Source organism: Martes martes (genome assembly GCF_963455335.1).
Source record: "Martes martes genome assembly, chromosome: 14".
In the NCBI taxonomy this organism is placed as follows: Eukaryota; Metazoa; Chordata; class Mammalia; order Carnivora; family Mustelidae; genus Martes; species Martes martes.
Window position 1 is genome coordinate 47,392,900 of NC_137902.1, and position 20,723 is coordinate 47,413,622.

The window sequence follows — 20,723 nt, forward strand, 5'->3', positions numbered from 1 at the left end:
AAGGCAGAGGTCCCCGGGGGCTCTGTTTGCGTGGGTGAGTTGAACCCCATCCCTGTGGTCCTCCCCAGGGCACAGGCTGCAGGTAAAGAGAGCCAGCCCAGCGGTCACAGGCATAACCAAGGGCCAGACCTTGGGCGTAACTAAGGAGGGGACCTCCCCGTGGGAGTCCTTCCCAGAATCATAACGACGGATGCAGAAATGTGGGCTCGCAAATATCCTCATTCTCTGACCCTGCAAGGAGGGTAGCTGAGAGTATAAGGACAGAGGGAGGGGGTGATGCCATCCCTCCTCCCCACAGCCCGGGAGGGAAAGGTCGGGATTGTCTCCAGGGCACAGGAGTCAAGACAGGTGATGTGAGTCCCCACGGTCACACCGCAAGGTCTAAATAGAGAGCGCATTAGAAGCCAGGCCCTCTGACCGTCCAGGTCCCCCTCACCAGCCCAGGTACCACCCGCCTCCAGCCCCAGAGGTGGGGTGTGAGACCGCAGAGGATGCCAGCAGTTTCCAGGGACAAGTTGGGTCTTTCCCTTAGTCGTGTCTGTACCGGCACTGGCCCCCAGGCCTGGCCACATGCCCGAATCTTGACAAAGCACAGCAACGGGGAAACCTTTGCAGATGCGTCAGATGAGCCAGTGGTGCTTTCTCGCCGCAGGAGGATCTCTGGGACAGAAGCCATGTTGCTGCGCCTTTTGGCCCTCACTCTCACCCTGCTGATGGTGTCCGGCCTCGAGTACAGCGGGAAGGATATCTGTGGTGGCCACCCTGGCATCCCTGGCACTCCTGGATCCCACGGCTTGCCGGGCAGAGATGGGAGAGACGGTGTCAAAGGAGACCCCGGGCCTCCAGGTACTGGGTGAGTCCCTGCCCTCAGCTGAGGGACGGGGACCTGTTTCCAGGAGGCTCAATTGCCCTGGGCTCTGGGCTGGGTCCCCGGGTCAGTGGGATGGTGGCGCACGGTGTGAGTTGGGAGTTGCCTGGGGGACTTAGACTGGTTACTCTCAAAGTGCCCATGGGATGACAGATGAATCAGCTCAGCTGATAAGGGGGGGGGTCCCTTTACATCAGCCCCAGCTCTGCTGTGGGTGGTAAATAACATGCATCCATGTCCCCTTCTCTCTGCAGGCCCCATGGGCCCCCCTGGAGGAATGCCAGGCTACCCTGGGCCTGAGGGGGTGACTGGAGCCCCTGGCGTTGCTGGAGAGCGTGGAGAAAAGGGGGAGCCTGGTGAGAGGGGCCCTCCAGGTGAGCAGGGCAGAGCAAGTGGGCTGCAACGACATGGGCACTGTGCCCAGGTGGCCTGTTACATGAAGGATGATGGGGGTCAGACAGAACCCTGGAGGCCCGCAAAGGGCATCCTGCTCAGCCTAAGTGAGAGAAGACGAGGCCAAGGAGAGGAGTCAGAGCTGCCCGGGGAGTAGGCCATGGCGAGGACTGGTGGGGGTTAGAAGCGCTCCACATGCCACAACCGCTGATGGGCACAGGCAGGGCATCAGGTGCAGGATGAAGACAGAGCCAGGAGGCAGGGAAGGCACTTCCTGGGGCTGAGGTAGGGGGCGCATTCTGAAAGGTGTACAGGGTTATGTGGGTGCTAGGCAGATGAGGCGAATGGGAACCCCACATACAGAGGGGCACTGCAGAGCTTAGGGCGGTGACCAAGGTCAGTCAGGAGAGCACAGAGAACCACGAGCTCTACCTCTCCATCCGAGCGGCTTCCTATGTCAGTGTTTGAAATCCTGCCTCCTGGACAATTGCCCACTATTGACTGAGCTGCTGGGGGGCAGGTGGGGAGGGGTGAGGTTGAGGGAGGATGAAGGGTCAGGATCAGGGGTAGAGACCACGTGGCAGGCTGTTCTGGCAGCAGGTAGAGGATTCCGTGGCTCAGCCAGGCCAGACAGAGAAGGATGGGTGTAGTTCATTTGCCTTTGGTGGAGGGGGAAGGAGGGGACCTTGCCCCTAAACCAGAAAAACCCACAGGAGTGGGCCAACAGAGCCGTTAAAGGACAGAAGGCAGAAGCCGTTAAAGGCAGGAAAGAAGGGCAGGTGGGAGCTTAGCAGGTGCAGGGCTGCAGCAAAGGACAAGTGTGGTGACACACTCCAGGGCCTGAGCAGTGGGCACGGACAAGTAAAGGCTCGCAGCTGGCGTCAAGCCTGCTTGGCCGCAAGTGGGGATCTTGCTTGGCTGGACCCTGATCTTGGGTGGGAATCTCTTGACAGGACTTCCAGCTTCTTTAGATGAGGAGCTCCAAACCACACTCCACAAGTTTAGACATCAAATCCTGCAGGCCATGGGAGGTAAGGGGGTTCCGCAGGGGCTTGTAGCACAGAGGGTCTCCCGTAAGTTTCCTCCATTCCCAGCATCAGGCTCCAGAACCTCGAGACTTGACAAGCAGGGGTGGATGTGCAGGTCTTGGGGGAAAAAATGATACTTCCCTTTCCTGATTCTTTGAATGGCCCCGAGGAGACAGAGGTAGACACAGCTCAGCTCCCTATGTCAGGGCAGTGTAAGTTCTCTGCCTATCTGGCTTTTTTTTTTTTTTTTTTTTGAGATTTTATTTACTTGTATGAGAGAGAGAGCATGAGAAGGGGCAGGGTCAGAGGGAGAAGCAGACTCCCTGCTGAGCAGGGAGCCCGATGCTGGACTCAATCCAGGAATTCCAGGATCATGAGCTGAGTGGAAGGCAGTCACCTAACCAACTGAGCCACCCAGGCACCCCCTCTCTCGCTTTCTATTGAATCTTGCAAATTGGAATTCCTGGCACATAATAGATAGTAGATCAGTAATTGTGAAATGGGTGAACGAAGAGAATGATAAGAGCAGGGAGGGGGATTGAGGAAGACTCAGGCTGGCAGGGCAGGAGAGGAGAGCGGGCGTAAAGACAGGGAGCCTGAGCGAGGGGCAGGGACCACGAGCCAGAGCAGTCGGTGGCCTGACTTGGTTTCTCTGCTCCAGTCCTCAGCTTGCAGGAGTCCATGCTGGTCGTGGGAGAGAAGGTCTTCTCCAGCAACGGGCAGTCAGTGAATTTTGAGGACATTCAAGGGTTATGTGCCAGAGCAGGTGGCCGCATCGCTGCCCCGACGAGCCCGGAAGAGAACGAAGCCATTGCAAGCATCGTGAAGAAGTACAACACTTACGCATACCTGGGCCTGATGGAGAGCCCCGACTCCAGAGAGTTCCTCTACCTGGATGGGGCCCCTGTGAATTACACCAATTGGTACCCAGGGGAGCCCAGGGGGTGGGGCAAGGAGAAGTGTGTGGAGATGTACACAGATGGGCAGTGGAATAACAAAAACTGCCTGCAGTACCGGCTGGCCGTCTGTGAGTTTTGAGAAGGCCCCTGGGTGGCCGGGTAGATAGGCCCTGCCTTGCCACCAGGCCTCCAGCCGGAGCATGTGCCTGATCTCTGAGATGCTACAGCTCCTTCCCAGCAAAATGTATTTGTGGCCCCTCGAGCAGGAGGCATTCTTAGCCACTCTACTCCCTGGTCAGGTCCAGAATCCTCGCCCACTTCATGAATCAGGAATCAGTCTGACATGTCCTCCCCCCAGCCCTTTCTCGGCTCTGCACTCCAGGTGCCCCTCCTAATCTTGCCCTTGGGCAAGAGTCGGAGACTTCCTTCTTCCTCCTCTTGTCCAGTTTCTTCATGGCCAGATGGCAACAGTGAGGTCCTGGGTTGGAAGTTTCCTCCAAAATCACACAGCAGGTGCCTGCTTCCCGGGTCCCTCTCCTCTCCCTCTGCAGACCACCCACTGCCCAGCCTCATCAAGATTCGGCAGTTCTGGGGTGCCCGGGTGGCTCAGTGGGTTAAGCCTCTGCCTTCGGCTCGGGTAATGATCTCGGGGTCCTGGGATCGAGCCCCGCATCGGGCTCTCTGTTCAGTGTGGAGCCTGCTTCCCTCCTCTCTCTGTCTCTGCCTCTCTGCCTACTTGTGATCTCTCTCTCTGTTGGATAAATAAATAGAATCTTAAAAAAAAAAAAAAGATTCAGCAGTTCTGATCAAGCACAATGGTGTATGGGGGGGGGGCTTCTGGGGAATTCTACACGTGTGGGGCTAAGGACACATTTGGGATTCTCTGGCAGCCTGGAGCCTATGAGGGCACATCTGGTCAGTGTCTCCATGAGGTCGGAGGGGGGGTGTGCCTTGGCATGTGCTGGAGGCCAACCTAACCCTAATAATTGCCTTGAGTCTTGGGTTGCCTCCCAACTCTCTGACCGAAAAGCAGCCAGTCTACACCCCTAGGGAAGATCTCACCCCCGACCCAGACATAATCCAAGTAACCTCCAGCTGATGGACGTGTCGGCAACTATTTTGGATCTCAGTGAGGTGTTCACACCTCTCACCACACCACTGGCTATTTAGTTAGCACATAAATAGCGTATGTGCCAAGTCTATGTACCCAGAACCTTGCCAAGCACTTCTAATACATCTTATGGAATATGATTTAATCTCTACACAATGCCATGGGCCCAGCCTGATTTCCCCCCATTTTTATTGAGGACGCAAACTCAGAGAAGTTAAATGTTTTGAATTGTATGACTTGGAGCAAGTGGCAGAGGCTGTATTCAAACCTGTCTACCCAGACCGGAAGCTCATGCTCATAACCACCTTGCCTCTTACTGGACAGAGGCGATTGAAGTGTAATAAACCATGACTGCCTTAATATGAGTTTTCATTGCTTGGGTTTCAAGAAACAAAAAGTTTCTGTATTTCTAGAAATCAAATTAACTCTGGCTCTGAGCCCCCACTTACCTCAAAAAAATGGAAAATTCCATCTCAGGTAATGCCTTCTTTGTTGGGTTGGAGGGGCAAACTGCTTTCCACCCCTAAGTTGTACAAACCTACAGAAAACATCTGGAAGAACATAGGGGCATTCTTGCTGATGGCCGGCAATAAGATATCTCCTGAGCCTAACCCCACACGGTTCTTTTGTGGGTGGTGATACCATGCCTTCCATTTTCCACTCCGCCACCTCAATGTTTTCCGTAGCCCGAAGGTGGTGGTGTGCAGGGGAGCCTGCTTCTCCCTTTCCAGCTCCCCCCTGCTTGTGTTCCCTTTCTCCCTATTGCTTTCTGTCAAATCAATCAATCAATCAATCAATCAGTCCTAGAAAGTTTGCAATGCAGGGTTCTGGGGAAAAGATTGTATGAAACACTGTGAGATCATGTATTCATTTTTTAAAAAATATTTTATTTATTTATTAGACAGACAAAGATCACAGGTAGGCAGAGAGGGAGGCAGAGAGAGAGGGAGGAAGCAGGCTCCCTGCTGAGCAGAGAGTCCGATGCAGGGCTCAATCCCAGGACCTTGGGATCATGACCTGAGCCGAAGGCAGAGGCTTTAACCCACTGAGCCACCCAGGTGCCCCTTCATTTTGAGAACAGGGAGAGCTTCAAGCTTCCCGATTGTACGTCTGTTCTATGACTCTTCATCAAACTTGTTATATATTATATTAGTGAGTTACATGGATTTAGTTTTTTATATCAAACCATCCTTTCCTTCCTGGGATATACCCTCCCCGGTCTAGGGCCTGATACTCTCATCACACTTACTCTGTGCCAGGAACTACACTTGGACTAACTCATGTGATCCTCCTTAACCCTATTTTGCGGATGCTGTTGTCGTCCCCATTTTACGAATAAGAATACTGAGGCTCATAGAGGTCACAGTGATGTGCCGTAGGCCATGTGGCCAGTTCATGCCCGGTCTGGGCTGTGAATACACGAGTCAGGTTCCAGGGACCGTGCTACTGACTACGGATGCATGCCTGGACGTCAATAGCTACTTTTGACTTCTGGCTTTCAGGTGGGTTTGTGTCTGCTCCACATTGTTTAATTAATCCGATATTAGTGGTAGCGAGGACGTATTCTCCCATGATTGGAAAAACCAGAAGAGGCCGGGTTAAATGCCCAAGCACATGGAAAGCTGCTGTTCCTTTTGTGTCTGCTCACGGTCACATGGCCAAGCCGAATGTCGCAGGGGGTGGGACATAGAATACCCCACGTACTCTAGGGACAGACTCCACGATGTACCATGGCCAAGGGCATGAAAGTGTAATTCTATGATATGGAGAAATAAAATATCAGGAACAGTAATCTAAACTTCTCTGGTCAGATTTGCCAAGTTTATTTTGTTTTTGGGGACAGGTTTTTTAAGAACAGGTTTTTTAAAAATTGTATTATTAGCTTTATAGTTACTTCCTTATTCTAATTCATTAATTCAATTGTTTAAATTTTTCTTTCTTTCTTTCTTTCTTTCTTTCTTTCTTTCTTTCTTATACTGTCTTTTAAAAAATATCAATTTGGGACACCTGGGTGACTCAGTCGGCTCAGGTCATGATCTTAGGGTCCCGGGATCGAGTTCCACGTCAGGGTCCCTGCTCAGTGGGGAGCCTGCTTCTCCCTCTGCCTGCCGCTCCCCCGGCTTATGCTCTCTCTCCTCTCTCACACTCTCTCTGAAAATAAATAAATCAAATCTTTAAAAATAAATAAACATAAAAATATCAATGTGTCTGCTAAGTAGAGGCAGCTATCCTGGGAGGACTCCTTCAGAAACTTGTAGTATCATTCAGCTTTCATTCTGCTTAATTTCTACTGTGTTTCATAATTTTTACAAGGGGACCTTGAACTTAGCTGATCTTCATCTAAGAAAATCCTGAGGCACCTGGCATGAAAGTCCCTATGGTGCACTAGGGAATGACAAGCTGAGATACTTGAAAAACTATTTCTCATCTTGGCATAAATAGCCAAATTCAATAATAATCACCTTGGCAGAATAATATTAGCATGTAGCATGCATTAAGACCTGGGCCTAGGGTACCTGGGTGGCTCAGTCGGTTAAGTGATTGCCTTTGGCTCAGGTCATGATCCTGGAGCACGAGGATCGAGTCCCGCCTCGGGCTCTCTGCTCAGTGGGGAGTCTGCTTCTCCCTCTGACCTTACCCCCTTTTCTGCTCTCTCCCTCTTAAATAAATAAATAAGATCTTTTCTTTTAAAGATTTTATTTATTTGACACACAGAGAGAGATCACAAGTAGGCAGAGAGGCAGGCAGAGAGAGAGGAGGAAGCAGGCTCCCTGCTGAGCAGAGAGCCCGACACGGGGCTCGATCCCAGGATCCTGAGATCATAACCTGAGCCGAAGGCAGAGGCTTAACCCACTGAGCCACCCAGGTGGCCCAATAAATAAAATCTTAAAAACAAAACAGGAAACCCAGGCCTATGTGAAGACAGACTTAAGAATATGCATCTTCAAAGGAGAGGCTCTTTCCCCAGCAAAGTCTAGGCTTTCTTATCATCCCTTTCTTTGCCATATTATCTCCCCTGCTTCCCCGAGCCACTTTTCCTCTAGTCTGTAGCATAGAGGGTCCTGGTTTATGTAATTCTCTGCTTCACATTCCTGCCTTTTTGGGAGGTCTGCCCATTTGCTGCGTGGGCTGGATGTTCTTTGTCCTCTGGGCCTGGGGCCCTTCAAAGTCATGTCAATGGCAGCAAACACAGCCCTGCCAGGGGTCTTCTGTCCAGGGGGCCCCAGGAATCTAGGAGGGCTGCCGAGCGGGGCATAGTGACTTTGAGTACACAGAGCTGATGACCCTCGAGAAGCCAGAACCCCAATCACAAGGCAGAGTCCTAGGGAAGTGGCCCCGCACCAACTCCCCACCAGGGAAAAAGCAAACCTCTCAAGCTGTTTGATAAGACTGAGTGTTTCAAAGAGCGAGTGTAAATTTAGGGGAGGGCAGGAACCAAAGGTCAGGTCAGGGACTTGAAAGAGGCCACTTGATCAGGCTCTGGAGATAAGCGGATGCCGCTGGAAACCAGGTGCGGAGGCACTGTGTGGACCGGTCTGCCCCTGGCTCTGGCTCATAGTCCCTGCTCCCCGCTCCACCCCCACTCTCTCAGGGGACCCGTCCTGTGTGCCCCACCCTGGGGTGCACCATGGAGACAAACCGGTGAAGCAAACGCAGCTGCTGCCCTAGAAAAGTAGCTGGGAACGTGGGCACCGACATCAGCTCTGGCTGGCGAGCAGTCAGGGGAGCTGCTCAGAGGAGGAGGCGGAGGGACTCCTGCGTTCTGTAACGGTTTATCCAGCTGCTGTGACTGCTTCCAGGCACCGCTCTGGGTGGAGCCGTAACAGCCGAGGACGAGATCCCTGTTCTGAAGGAGTTCTTGTTCTAAAGGAGGGTGGTGGTCCACGAATGTGCCACTAAATAAACAAGACAGTCAGTCGTATAGGTGTGTCTCTAGTGGGCGGAGAATTAAAACAGGAAGACATGATGGGGGGCGCCTGGGTGGCTCAGTGGGTTGACCCTTTGCCTTCAGCTGGGGTCATGATCTCAGGGTCCTGGGATCGAGCCCCGTGTCAGTTTCTCTGCTCAGCGGGGAGCCTGCTCCCCACCTCCCTGTGCCTGCCTCTCTGCCTACTTGTGATGTCTGTCTGTCAAATAAATAAATAAATAAAATCTTTAAAAAAAAAAAAGAAAGAAAGAAAGACATGAGGGAATGGCTACTTAAAATTAAATATTAGAGGGAAGCCCTTTCTCCAGAGAGAATATTTAAACCACAAAGTGAATGACAGTAATCATGCAAAGACAGAGACAAGTGTCCTAGGCTGCAGTAGCTTCAGCGCAAGTGCTTACATCCAGCTTTGAACTTGAAGTACCTACAGGTACTTCCTTCCCTGGACCTCACCCTGGGACATCTGCACCTCATCCAAAAAGAGGACCTTTGGTAAATGTTGTGAAGGAGAAGGGAGGAATAAGGTGACTCAGTGTTTAACCCCTCCCAGACACAAGTCTGGGGGGGGGGTAGCTGAACGAGTCAGAGCAGCGGACACAGAGAGAGGAGCCTGTACGTGTAGGCGTGTGTGGACATGTGTGTGCTCACGCATGAGTATGTGTTTGGTAGAATGTCTAATCGTGTCTCTTCTAGAAATAAATATCTGGGGAGGAACTATTGTCCAGACTAAGATTCTGGGGAATCAGATGGACAGAGCTGGATGCTCGGGAGGGACGAGCAGGAGGAGGTGTTCGGGCTATTCAAGAGTGAGCTGCCCAGTGCTGGGCCATAGACCCCAGCACTGGCGCTGGACAGCCGCCCCAGTAGACACTGGTTCTGAGGACAGTTGTTTATTAATCTGGGGTTGAAGGCCGGTCCCGCACTGTCCCTGGTCACGAGGTTAATTGGGCCTGACGTCCCTGGGCTAGAGGACCTGCTTCCCGGCCATAGCCCCTGTGCTTTGAGGAGACCCTCGTAAGTTATTTCTGGAGGACGGAGGGAAAGGCCTGGGCCAAGTGTCCAGCAGGGGCTTGGGTGGGGTGGTCAGGCCCACACAGGGCCTCTGTGTCCATCTGACCTGGGACATTTATATCCTTTCAGGGTCCATGTGACCTTTCTGCAAACGAAAGGGTGGTCTTTTCAGGCAAAGGGAAAAATGGAAGTGGGCTGTGTCTGCCAACAACATGTTTAAGCTCTGACCTTGGCCTCCAGGATGATCAGGGGAAGTGGAAAAAAAGAAAAGAAAAAAAGATAGAAAAAAGAAAGGTGGAGATGAAAGTGATCAAGAAAGTTCTCTTCCGGGTCACCTGGGTGGCTCAGTGGGTTAAGCGGCTGCCTTCGGCTCTGGTCATGATCCCAGGTCATGGGATCAAGCCCTGTGTTGGGCTCCCTGCTCAGTGAGGAGCCTGCTTCTCCCTTTCCCTCTGTCTGTCACTCTGCCTACTTGCGCTCCCTCTCTATGTCTCTGTCAGAAAAATAAAAACCTTTAAAAAAAGGAACTCAATACTTCTCACTGTGTCCCGCAGGAAGGGAAAGGTTATGGCAGCAGACAGGCCGGGGAAGGCGAGGGTAAGGACGCAGTGAGGGAGCAAGGGACAGGGACACTGGGATGAGAGGCCAGAGAGGCCCACGGGGGCTGGGCTGCCAAGCTTCTGGAAAGGGGGCTGGCTTGAGCATGAAGCTGAATGGCAACCTGACGGCTGGCTCAGGGCACAGAGCTGGGGAGGCCTCTGGGCAGCCTGCAGACAATCCTGCCAGGAGAAGGGACAAGAGCTGACAGGCTGCCGGGTCCAGCGTGAACGGAAATTTCAGGAGCCTGGGTTCTGGCGGGCAAAAACGACCTCTCAGTGGAAAATCTCAAGCCAAGGAAGGAGAAATCTGTCTCATCTGGCCGGGATCAAGGACCAAAGGAGGTTCTATTCTGAGAGTCAGAAGCCTGCCTCAGGGCACCCTGGGTCTGAGTCCCCGCCCCCACCCCCAAGGTAGAGACTTGCTGCAAGTTGACTGACAGGTTGATAGGGAAACAACTAGGACAGATCCCCGGGGCTGCCGTGGCCCTGAGTGAAGGACAGACTTCTTACGTGGAATGAGAGAAAGGATGTCAGAAACCAGGTCCTGCTGAGAAATAGATCTTGTGGGACCTCACGTTACCTGCTGGAGTTTGAGTCTAACTTTAGGGCCCATAGGAAGGGGAAGAAAAGGGAAACTGAGGCTCCCTGGGACCTCAAGAAGGGAATCAAGAAAGAGGAGCCAAAGCTCACACAGGTGCTGAGCTCTCCGTCTTTCTGCCAGACCACAGAAGCGGACGACTGGTTTATGATCACCAGACCATGCGGGCTTTCATGTATGGGAGGCGGCCTAACTTCCCAAGCTCGAATCCAGAGGGCCCCTGGTGTACACTCTTGTGTGTGTGACTGTTATATTACCCTTGTTTCAGCACTGAACTACCTCTACTACTTTTCACTTGTCTGCCTCTCCAGTAGCTTGGGAGTAACGCAGAGCCAAGAGCCATGACGGTCCCTTCTGGGTCTTCTGCCCGGAACACAGGGTCTGGCACAGCGGACGGGGTCGGCCAAGGCTGACAAAGCAAGAGGAGAAGGAATTATTTCCCCTGACTTTCTCCACCCTAAGGTTCAGGATCATGCTCCTGTTTTCGTCACTTCCTGTCCTTCTGTGTGTGCTGACAGCAGCCAACTCAGAAACAGAAGTCTCGTGCGATGCCCAGAAGACGTGCCAAGTGATTACCTGCGCCATCCCCGGCAGAGATGGGCGAGACGGACCCAAGGGAGAAAAGGGCGAACCAGGTACAGGGCAGGATGCTCTGACTTCCTAAATCTTTACCCTCCACGGGAGACCGTTCCCTGGAAGATGTCTAGCAGAGACTGGACGACACTCACCTTCCACTTACAGCACGTGACCATTCACTTAGGATCATTCTTGTGAAAGGTCATTCCCTCCAAAACAAAGATGCGTCTCCGGTTCTGCAGGAGCCCAGATTTCCACTTGGGAATCCTCGATGTGTGGTCACTTATAGAGAACAGACGTCCTGCCTATTCGGGGAGCTGGCCCTTAGCACAGGCTGTCCGCTGGAGAGCAGGAGAATCTTTTTTCTTTGGGCTACCACTGGCTCACTGGAGTTTCTCAGGGGTCAAGTTAAATCACACTGAACTTCTGGATAAAGAGAAGGAGCCACAGGCCCCGAGTCACTTTTCCTTCCTCTTACAACAGGACAAGGGCTCCGAGGTTTGCAGGGCCCTCCAGGAAAAGTGGGGCCTCCAGGACATATCGGGGCTCCTGGGGCTCCAGGACCAAAGGGCCCCAAAGGAGACCGTGGAGATCGTTCAGGTAAGGAACTCACCCCAGCCCAGTGTGGGCCTAGGGGGCCCAAGGCTCTGGGGCCTTAAGGGTCAGGTGGGAGGTGTTTCCTATTCCTCCTGCTCCTCCATTGGAAGACGCCAGACTGCTTCCGACTGGGTAAACTCGTTCCCCTGACCCTTACTCCCGAGGGCAGACTTCCAAACCCTGCTGTTGCCTCCCCAGGGCTCTGTGGGAGACGGGCCCTGGCTCTTCCTCAGCAGACACAGTCTGTGTGTGTCTCCAGGCTGGGAGGGACCGGCGCTGTCCTCTCTGCGGCCGACTTTGTGTGTAGGGTCAAAAGGATGCCATGAAAATGGTCGGTTTCCTAGGACCCCTGAATCATGGGGAATGTCATGGCAACTTAATTCAGGGTCAAAGGACATAAATTCAGTCCCAACAAAAGTAAAATGATGACCTCTTGTCAATACCCACCAAATGGCCCATCAAAATTATAAGAGTATTAAAAAGTTTGCCTGGAATAAGAAATAAAAGAGAATAGTTAAGGAAAATTTTCAAAAGGGAGAATAATGAGTTGGGCTCTTTCTTATAAATAGTTATAGTATTGCAACATTTAAGCAGTATGTGAACAAAAAGATCCAGAGCCATAATTTATAAGTTGTTTATTATTATTAGTAGTAGTAGTAGTTCAGAGTTAATAGTTTATAAAAGCTACTAAGAGTATCTCAGAAGGTAGGAATCCAGAGGTTTTCTTCCTTTTGCCTCTTTTTGGTTTCTTGTTGTTCTAGAATAAGCATACTCTTCAGCAAGCCTACCCCACACTCTCCTCTCCAACTGAGGGTCTTCTCATTAAATGCCCTTCTTCCTACTGCTTCGCAGTTGCTGAGACGATGCTGGCTAACCTGGAGAGGGAGATAATGAGCCTGAAATCAGAACTGGACCACGTCAAAAAGCGTAAGCGTGCTTTCCGCACCCCAGGGTGTCCTCGGCTCTCACCTTTTTCTGGCGTGCTCTCGGTTTCAGGGGAGGGTGGACAAGGATTAACATTGATGGACACTTACCATATCCCATGGCCTGTGCTAGGTTGGCATTCCCTCACCGTGTGGTTTCATTCAATCCTCTCACTGGTCCTATTTGTGGGGCTTAGACCCATTTCATTTACAGGGGAGGAAAAATCGGTCTGGGAAAGGTAGATAATTCCCTCACTGTCCCAGAGCTAGGAAGTAGTGAAGGGAGGACTGGATGCAAAAGTCTGCCTCCTCTAGAATCCTGCCTCTTTCTTCTGCAACACCTTGGCTCAGATCTATCCATGCACGCCTGGATCCCAAGCCCGGCAGGGCGGCCAGAGCACGTGTCCCTCCAAACTCTGCACTGGGCCAGTTTGTAACAGGTGTTTGTCTGCGGGGTGGGATCTCCCAGGAGACTGTGAGCTTTCTGCCACGGACTTGCTTGCTCTACAGCTGAGGAGGGCTTCCTCACTAGGATCTGACCTGGTGGTTGAGCATGGGGCTACTTTTGTGAGTCCTGAGTTCCCACAGCAAGGCTTTCTCCCCTCAAGTGTCCTGGGCTGAGCCCCAAGCCTGGTCAACCTCTCCCACCCATTGTGATTTCAGTGCAAACCTTCTCCTTGGGCAAAAAGACTGGGAAGAAGTTCTACGTGACCAATGGTGAAAAGATGACTTTTTCCGAAGTGAAGGCTCTGTGCGCCGAGCTCCAGGGCACTGTGGCCACCCCTAGGGATGCCGAAGAGAACAAAGCCATCCAGGATGTGGCCAAGAGCAGGGCCTTCCTGGGCATCACGGATGAGGTGACGGAGGGTCAGTTTATGTATGTGACAGGGGGGAGCCTGACCTACAGCAACTGGAAGACGGGTGAGCCTAACGATGCCAGCGGGGAGGACTGCGTGACCATCCTGGAGGATGGGCTCTGGAATGACATCTTCTGTGGCAACCCCCACCTGGCCGTCTGTGAATTCCCAGCCTGAGGAGGCAGCTACCTCAGCCCCCACCTGACCTCCCTGCTCTGTTCTCTCCTGCTGAAAGAGAATTCATGGCTCTCCTCATGTTGACTCATTCCTTCAGGGAGATGGGAGGGAAATAAAGGGGAAGGGTCTGTGGGATAAGGAAGCAAGAAGAGGTTGACAGCAGAGTCTGAGGGTTTCTGGTCCTGCCTAAGAGCACAGCAACAGGTCAGAGTCAGCCATAGAAATGGTCAATTCAACCCCCTCCTTCCTCAGTGAGGACCCCGCGGCCCACCAGACAGACCTGTGGAGGGCCAGTCTGTGTCAGAGCAGTGGACTTCAGCCTCAGGAGATGCCGTTCTTTCTCTCCCACGTGTTGCCACTATGGGATGCCAATGTCTCCTGCCCTCTGTCCCTGCCCATGGCCAGCCCGGTCCTGCGGGATGTGGGTGCTGTGCTTGGTTGCCCGTGAGCTGCACCCCCAGACCAGAACATCTGGTGGTATCCCCCATGGGTAACAAGGGTTAGTCCCAGGAGTCCCCTCACCCTGCCCAAGTGGCAGCCTTTCCGTCCTGCATACCTTGAGGACACCCATTTGATACTGTGATGTACGCCAGCTTCACGGAGGAGGCAGTGCCTGATCGGGTTGTGTCCCTCTCCACAGAGCAGATCTCAATCCCTCCACATTCAGCCTCCCCTTCCCTCTGTGACACCCTTGTCCCAGCCTAAGTCCACAGGTCCATTAGTATAGAGACAAGAGGAAACACTCCCCAAAGGTGAGTTTCACACCCTGTCAAATTATCTAGCATCATTCAAATTATGGACGTCACCCTGTCAGATCATGCAGCAGCATTGGGTCACCAGACAAAATGTCCCCGGGGGACACTTGGGTGGCTCAGTCGGTTAAGCCTCTGCCTTCAGCTCAGGTCATGATCCCAGAGTCCTGGGATTGAGTCCCGTATCGGGCTCCCCGCTCAGCTCTCCCTCTGCCTGCTGCTCCCCCTGCTTGTGCTCTCCCTTTCTCTCTGACAAATAAACAAATAAAATCTTTTAAAAAAAGAAAAGAAAAGAAAAGAAAAAACCTCCCTCTGAGCAGGGTTCTGTTGCTGTCTTGGCCAGCAGCCCTGCTCGTGACCAGGGATGGTTTCCAGGAACTTCAGAGTAAGGGGAGCTGAGATTACATGAGTCTCCGCAGCAAACCGAGGGAGGAATGTGAATTCCAGCTTCAAGTGTGCGCCATTCACAAGATGAGGTTAGAAAATATTTATGAATGGACCAAGGGCCACTTCCACTTAATGAACTATTCTTGTAGAAGTACTTTCCTTAGCATCTAAATTATCAGAGAGAACACCCAATATTTAGGGAGAGCACCGGGTGGGGACATGCTGGTGGCCCTGACACTGGCAGGGGGATGGTGACAGGACCTTTGTCCTTGGCCTCTAACACACGCAGACTGCCCCGTCACTGAATCTTCTGCGAGGCTCCTCTCCAGGCACCATCCCTGGGGACAAAGGGAAGAGAATTTTCGTGACATCGAGCGGAATGGTTCTGTTATCAGTGCAAATCCACACGGCTTACCAAAGGGGTGGGAAGTTGCTCACAGTGTGGAGGCACAGATGGAAAAGGGAAGACCAGAAACTTTTTAGAAGGAAAGAACATACATATACAGCAACCCCAAATAAGAGAAGTTCCATCAGTGAGCACTGAAGTTACACCCTGAATTTTGTCATAGCCAAGACAAAAATGAAGCAACAGACAGATGGGGCGCCTGGGTGGCTCCGTGGGTTAAGCCTCTGCCTTCAGCTCAGGTCATGATCTCAGGGTGCTGGGATCGAGCCCCACATCGGGCTCTCTGCTCAGCAGGGAGTCTGCTTCCCCCTCTCCCTCGCTGGCCACTTCCCCTGCTTGTGCTCACTCTCTCTCTCTCTCTCTGTGTGTGTCAAATAAATAAATAAAAATCCTTAAAAAAAAAAAAACCCCAAACAAACAAACAAACCCAGACAGACAACTACTATGTAATTCCTTCTTATTTATGTAAAGGGTGGGGCCACGTCTACCCTCCTTTATACCATGCATTAAGGACAGTATCTTTAGCTGTAAAGTGGCAGAAGTTAAAGCATGTATTTCAAGTGGATCGTTTCCCAGGATGTCCAGTTTGCCTCCTAAATCAGGGAAATACCGGGAGAAATCTACAGAACAAGCTCAGATCCTTCCATCCCCCCTGCAGGATTCTCCCTCTCTTGTTCCTCCTTGATCTAGAATCTGATCATGTTTTCAGGGCTCCTCTCTCTAAATGAACCCCCTTGCTGCCGTTCTTCACTCAACCTGGAACCGAGGTCCCCGCCTCCCTGTGCCATATCAGCGAGAAGTGGGGCACCGTGCAAATTAGCTCCAGGGAAGACGGAGCCGATCTACTGATGCAGGACCCTCATCAAAATCCGAAGACAGAAATTGCAGTTCCTCCGGGCTTCCCAGGATCTGGAAGAAGAGGGAAATGACAGATTCATGGTCTCTCTCCCTCTCCCAAGGGCTAGGGGCAGGCAGTTTCCTTTCCCACAGAGCATGCCACAGTTAACATCTCTTGCACAAGGCATGTGATGAAGGGAGGTGCTCCAAGGACACACCTTAGGGGCTCCAGCGAGCACAATCCTCTTGAGCCCTGTTGTTTGCTCTGCTGCAATGGGAATTTCTGCCATTGTATCCCCAGGCTGTTTTTTGTTTGTTTGTTTCATTTTGTTTTTGTTTTTGTTTTGGAAACGGGAACTGGGAGATGCATCCACGCTGCAGTCTTCCTTTGCTGCCTCTTGCAAAGAGGAAGAACCTGAAGGTCATGCCGCAGAACGTTCCTGAAAAGGGAGCTGCTGTTCAGACCTCTGTGGGACTGTGGCGGTGACTCTGGGGTCATGCCCAGGAGAAGAACCAGGCCTGGCTCCTGTGCGCTCTGTTAGGGCTGAAGGAGAGGCGGCTGGGCGGGTGGGATGATCAGGATTTGGAAGAGGGAGCCTGCGGTTTGAGGTTAGCTCCCTGACTAATGCACTGAGCGGCAGGTTGGCTCTCCGGGCCTCAGTTTCCCTATCTGTAAATTGGTCTATAATGGCTTCTTCCTTTGAAAGTTGTATGAATCAAGAGTTACACAGAGTTTCAGAGACACGGGGCCTATTTCACGGGCAAAGGATCTGAGAACTGTTTTCAGTTTTTGTTACCTGTCAATGAGTTTTGTCCAAACTGTGGCCCAAACACTTACCACCTACTTCTTGAGTCCATAGAAAGCCAGTATGAGTAAGTTAGAATGGCAACTATGCCCTGTTCTCAAAATGGGAACGCTGAATTTAAATTACATCTAAAAAATCAACGGTCTCTTACGGAAGTACAGACACAGCCAGTGTAACTGTAATTTGCTTGCTGGGCCAGAAGGAAAACAACTACCAAAGCTCACAACATTGAAGGCCCAGGCTTCAGCCTGAGTTTAGATCCTGACATTTTTTTTTTTTAAGATTTTATTTATTTAGTTGACAGAGATCACAAGTAGGCAGAGAGGCAGGCAGAGAGAGGGGAAGGGAAGCAGGCTCCCCGCTGAGCAGAGAGCCCGATGCGGGGCTCGATCCCAGGACCCCGGGATCATGACCTGAGCCGAAGGCAGACACTTAATGACTGAGCCACCCAGGGGCCCCTAGATCCTGATATTGTAAGACCTTGCTCCTGCTGGGTCATCTTTATCTGGAGTCCTATAGGTCTACCGATCTCAATTTTAGCATGCCCCAAGCCAGTGGAGGGCGACTTGGGGGTACCAGCTGGAGGCCCAGCTTTCATTCCTCAATTCTCCTTCCTGCCTGAGACCATCCCACCTCCCTTCTCTGTGGCTGTCAGAGATCGACCAGCACCAGGGGCCAGTCAGACAATGTGTCGTGGAGAGAGCCTCTGACCTGGAATGTTGTTTGCTCATGACTGTTAACCGCTCTGTGCTTTGGAGCCTGCCGGGAATCAGGGACTTTCTTCTCACTCACCAGGAAGGATTGAATGTCACTGTGGGGTTTGGCTTTGGAGATGTTGGGAAGTGGATTTTGCAAAGTGTTGCTGCCCTGTGACCCTGAGTGGCTGACAGAGTGTTGGGAAGATGGGAGGAGCTCCGGGCTCGGATTCTGGGAAGGAGTGCTCCCCATCCCAGCAGCAACCTGTGTGGGGAGGAGACAGCGTCTCCAGCTGCGGACCAGTGCTTTGTCCAGGCAAACACATGTGTCATGCTCTAAAGAAGTGGGATACAAGTAGCCATTTACTGGCTAAACCAATGCCTTGGGCTAGGCTAGGTCCCCGCGAACCCCAGGTGTGGCATGCTCTGTCCTGGACGACAGTGTTTTTGTCCCCCTCATGCAGCTCTTCAGAGTAGGGACCAGGAGAACTGCCTGAAATGCTGGACAAAATCATAGGCTCTCAGCCCCACCCTGGATGCGATGAATCAAAACTTCAGAAATCTGTCATTTTCTCGAGATCCTTAGGCAATCCCCATGAAACCACTGGCCCGAGAAATACCATGGGGCTTTCTGCCTGCATCTCACCTCCGCAGGGAGGCCTGGGCTCCTCCTTTCCTTGTAGGCCCTTCATGAGGTGAAGTGGGTCCCGCTTAACTCCATATTGTCAGAGACCAAATAATCTCCCTCAGCGGTCCATGTCCCACTAGTGAAAAGCGACGGCTGACCGGAATCCTTCCTTATGCGTTTCCAGGGCCTGACCTACCAGGGTGTGACTTCAGGGAGTGGGTCTGGGCCTGGAATAGCTCTGGGGAGCCTCAGAGAATGTGAGGCACTGGGCAGGTGAGACTCTGTGTCCGTGGGATTGTGTGTACGTGGATTTGGGGGCTATGTATATGTATGTTTGTGCACGTGTGAGTGTGTGAGTGTCTGTATGGAAACCAACAGACCCAGTGCTCAAAAGTCCCAGCATCCCGCCATGAGGGAGCTCAGCCTCGGCCTTCCCCTCAGCCTGGGTCCAGACCTCTCTCTGCACACCCCTCGCTGAGGAGGCATGGTTCAGGGGGTTCCAGGGGCTCTGGGTAAGGTGTGTGGGTGCTCGGTCACACACAAAAGGGTCCACAAGGGGCCCAGAGAGACTGTCCAGGTGATATTGTGCTCCGCCCCCTTCCCTACCCCACTCCCCCGCCCACCCCCCCACCTCAACCCCAGTCACAATTACATTGCTCCATTTTATTTTCTTGTTAGCAATTCTAGTCACCTGGAATCATCTCGACCATTTACTCATTCAAGTTATAACTGTGAAGCAAAGCCATTAAGAAGACTCTGGAGCCAGACAGCCTGGATTCAAATCCTGGCCCTACCCCCTTGTGGCTGTGTCACCCTGGGCAAGCTACACACATCCTGTGCTGGAGGACCCTTCTCCGTAAAGCTGGGATAACAATCGTGGCCCCTCATAGGGTTGTTTGTTCTGGCTGCTGTGGTGACGATCACAATACCTGGTTCCTCGCCCCCGCCATCCCAGGGCCCCGGGAAAGGGCTGGAAATCACACCCACGGTCAGTGGCAGTTGAATGAGCAAATGAGTGACTGGATCTCAGTCCTCCTCCAAAATATGGGACCCGACCGCCTTCTCTGGAACTTGACTCAGCTGCAACCTGGACTCCAGAGAGAAACAGCCAAATTTACTTTGAAATAGGGCAATGGGCACAGCCTGTGGCCTTGAGCGCCGAGCCGCGGCCTCCTGCTGCCCTCTACTGGCTGTCTCTAGGATCAGGCTAGCAAACTCCAAGAGATAGCAGGAGGAGCAAAAGGGGGGTTCCCAGGGGGAGCAAAGAGGGGGAGCTTCTCAGGAGCCCTTTGCTACTTCTGAAGCTCCTGTCTTCTTCCTCTCCTCTTTTGCCCTGGGGCTACACCCACTTGGAGTGTCTTTCCTAAACGCCTCTACCTTTCAGGCCAGACCTGGATGCACACTCCCTCTGCGTGACAAGTGTCCAGCAAGCCCTCAGCACTAGTGAGATTCTCCGCTCCTTGTCTGCATGTCTGTCTCAGGTTTGGACCCACGTGTCACCCCCACCCTCCTCCTTTGTGTCCAGGACAATTTCAGAATCCCCTCAGGGACAGGACCTCACGCTCACCCTTTGGAGGCTGGGTTTGTGGGCTTCCCACTGGACTCCCCGTGGACATTCTGGGTATCTCTCTCTCAAGTCCAATCAGAATCAGGCCCTGGGCTTTTTAGACCCCATTCCCTGCCCCCTGCCCAGCAAGGAGGTTTACCTGTGATCTTGGTAGTGACCTCTCAGCCTCTCAAAAGTACTGAGGAGGGCAGGCTGAGGACCTGCAAGTAAGGAGACTTGAGAGAGTGCCTGGGCACCCCTTGGGCACTGGCAGAGGACCCAGCATGCAGAGGGATGGGGGATCCTCTGAGGGTCTCGAAGACAGAAGACCATGCTGTCCACCCGTCTAACAATCTATGGGGTGAGGGCTGTCCTCCTAAAGCTGGCCGCCCAGCTGGTGGGAGCAGCAGGAGTCCTGCAGAGGTCCCAGAAAGGGCCTTCGCTTGGCTCCCTGATAAAACTCAAGGGCACCTGCCTTGCTGGGCTCCCTCAGGTCCTGCAGAGCAGTGCCCCCCTTAAAGTAAGAATGGCAAACATCAGCACACTAGGCTCTCCTCCCCTATGTCTGGGGCAGACAAAATGCATCAAGTATCTGCTACTCAGCCTGAAAGAGACCCAGAAAGCCATTTAACCCTGCCATTCTCACCAAGGGACCTGGATGGTGTGTGCAAAGTGACTTTCTGTCCACCCCGGCCTGGTGCACCTGCCAAGTCCAGCTTCCTGTTCACCTAAGACCCCGCAGCCTCGGTAATCACAGAAGGACTATCCAGTGCCTTGTGTGGGGTTGCACGTGTGACCCTCACCCCAAGTGAGAATGGCCTCTGGGGAGCTGACCTTGCCTGGCTGGGCTGAGCCCTTCCCGAGCTCTGTCTGGAAGCCATTCCTGGGCTATCATCGCCTCCCCCCGCCTTCCACAGATGAGATGTGATCGCCAAGCACTCCAAGAGCAGGCATCAGAAAAGGTGTGCATTTTGGCTTCACCGTGGAAAGGAGGTGTGGGGAGTCTGGAGGTGGAGGGCGGCTGGTTTCGTCACAGGTGGCTTAACATCGCACCGGCTACTGGTCATTGTCAACTAATGTGCCAAGGTGATGTGCTAAGTT

The 20,723-nt window shown here is 52.7% G+C and overlaps 2 protein-coding genes across 2 annotated transcripts; both read left to right on the forward strand.

Annotated features, from left to right (window-relative positions):
• Positions 1 to 674: 674 nt before the first annotated feature.
• On the forward strand, positions 675 to 3,958 carry LOC308355083 (pulmonary surfactant-associated protein A; the record flags this gene model as incomplete). Its single annotated transcript, XM_080823040.1, has 4 exons — positions 675 to 846; positions 1,123 to 1,242; positions 2,215 to 2,292; positions 2,951 to 3,958. The coding sequence occupies 4 exons, from the start codon at positions 675 to 677 to the stop codon at positions 3,325 to 3,327; spliced, it is 747 nt and encodes a 248-aa protein (XP_080679166.1). The 3' UTR covers positions 3,328 to 3,958.
• Positions 3,959 to 9,109: 5,151 nt separating this feature from the next.
• On the forward strand, positions 9,110 to 13,641 carry MBL2 (mannose binding lectin 2). The gene is made up of 5 exons (XM_080822466.1): positions 9,110 to 9,241; positions 10,898 to 11,070; positions 11,495 to 11,611; positions 12,461 to 12,535; positions 13,195 to 13,641. Exons 2-5 carry the CDS (start codon positions 10,908 to 10,910, stop codon positions 13,563 to 13,565), a joined length of 726 nt encoding a protein of 241 aa, XP_080678592.1. The 5' UTR covers positions 9,110 to 9,241; positions 10,898 to 10,907; the 3' UTR covers positions 13,566 to 13,641.
• The last annotated feature ends 7,082 nt before the right edge of the window (positions 13,642 to 20,723 follow it).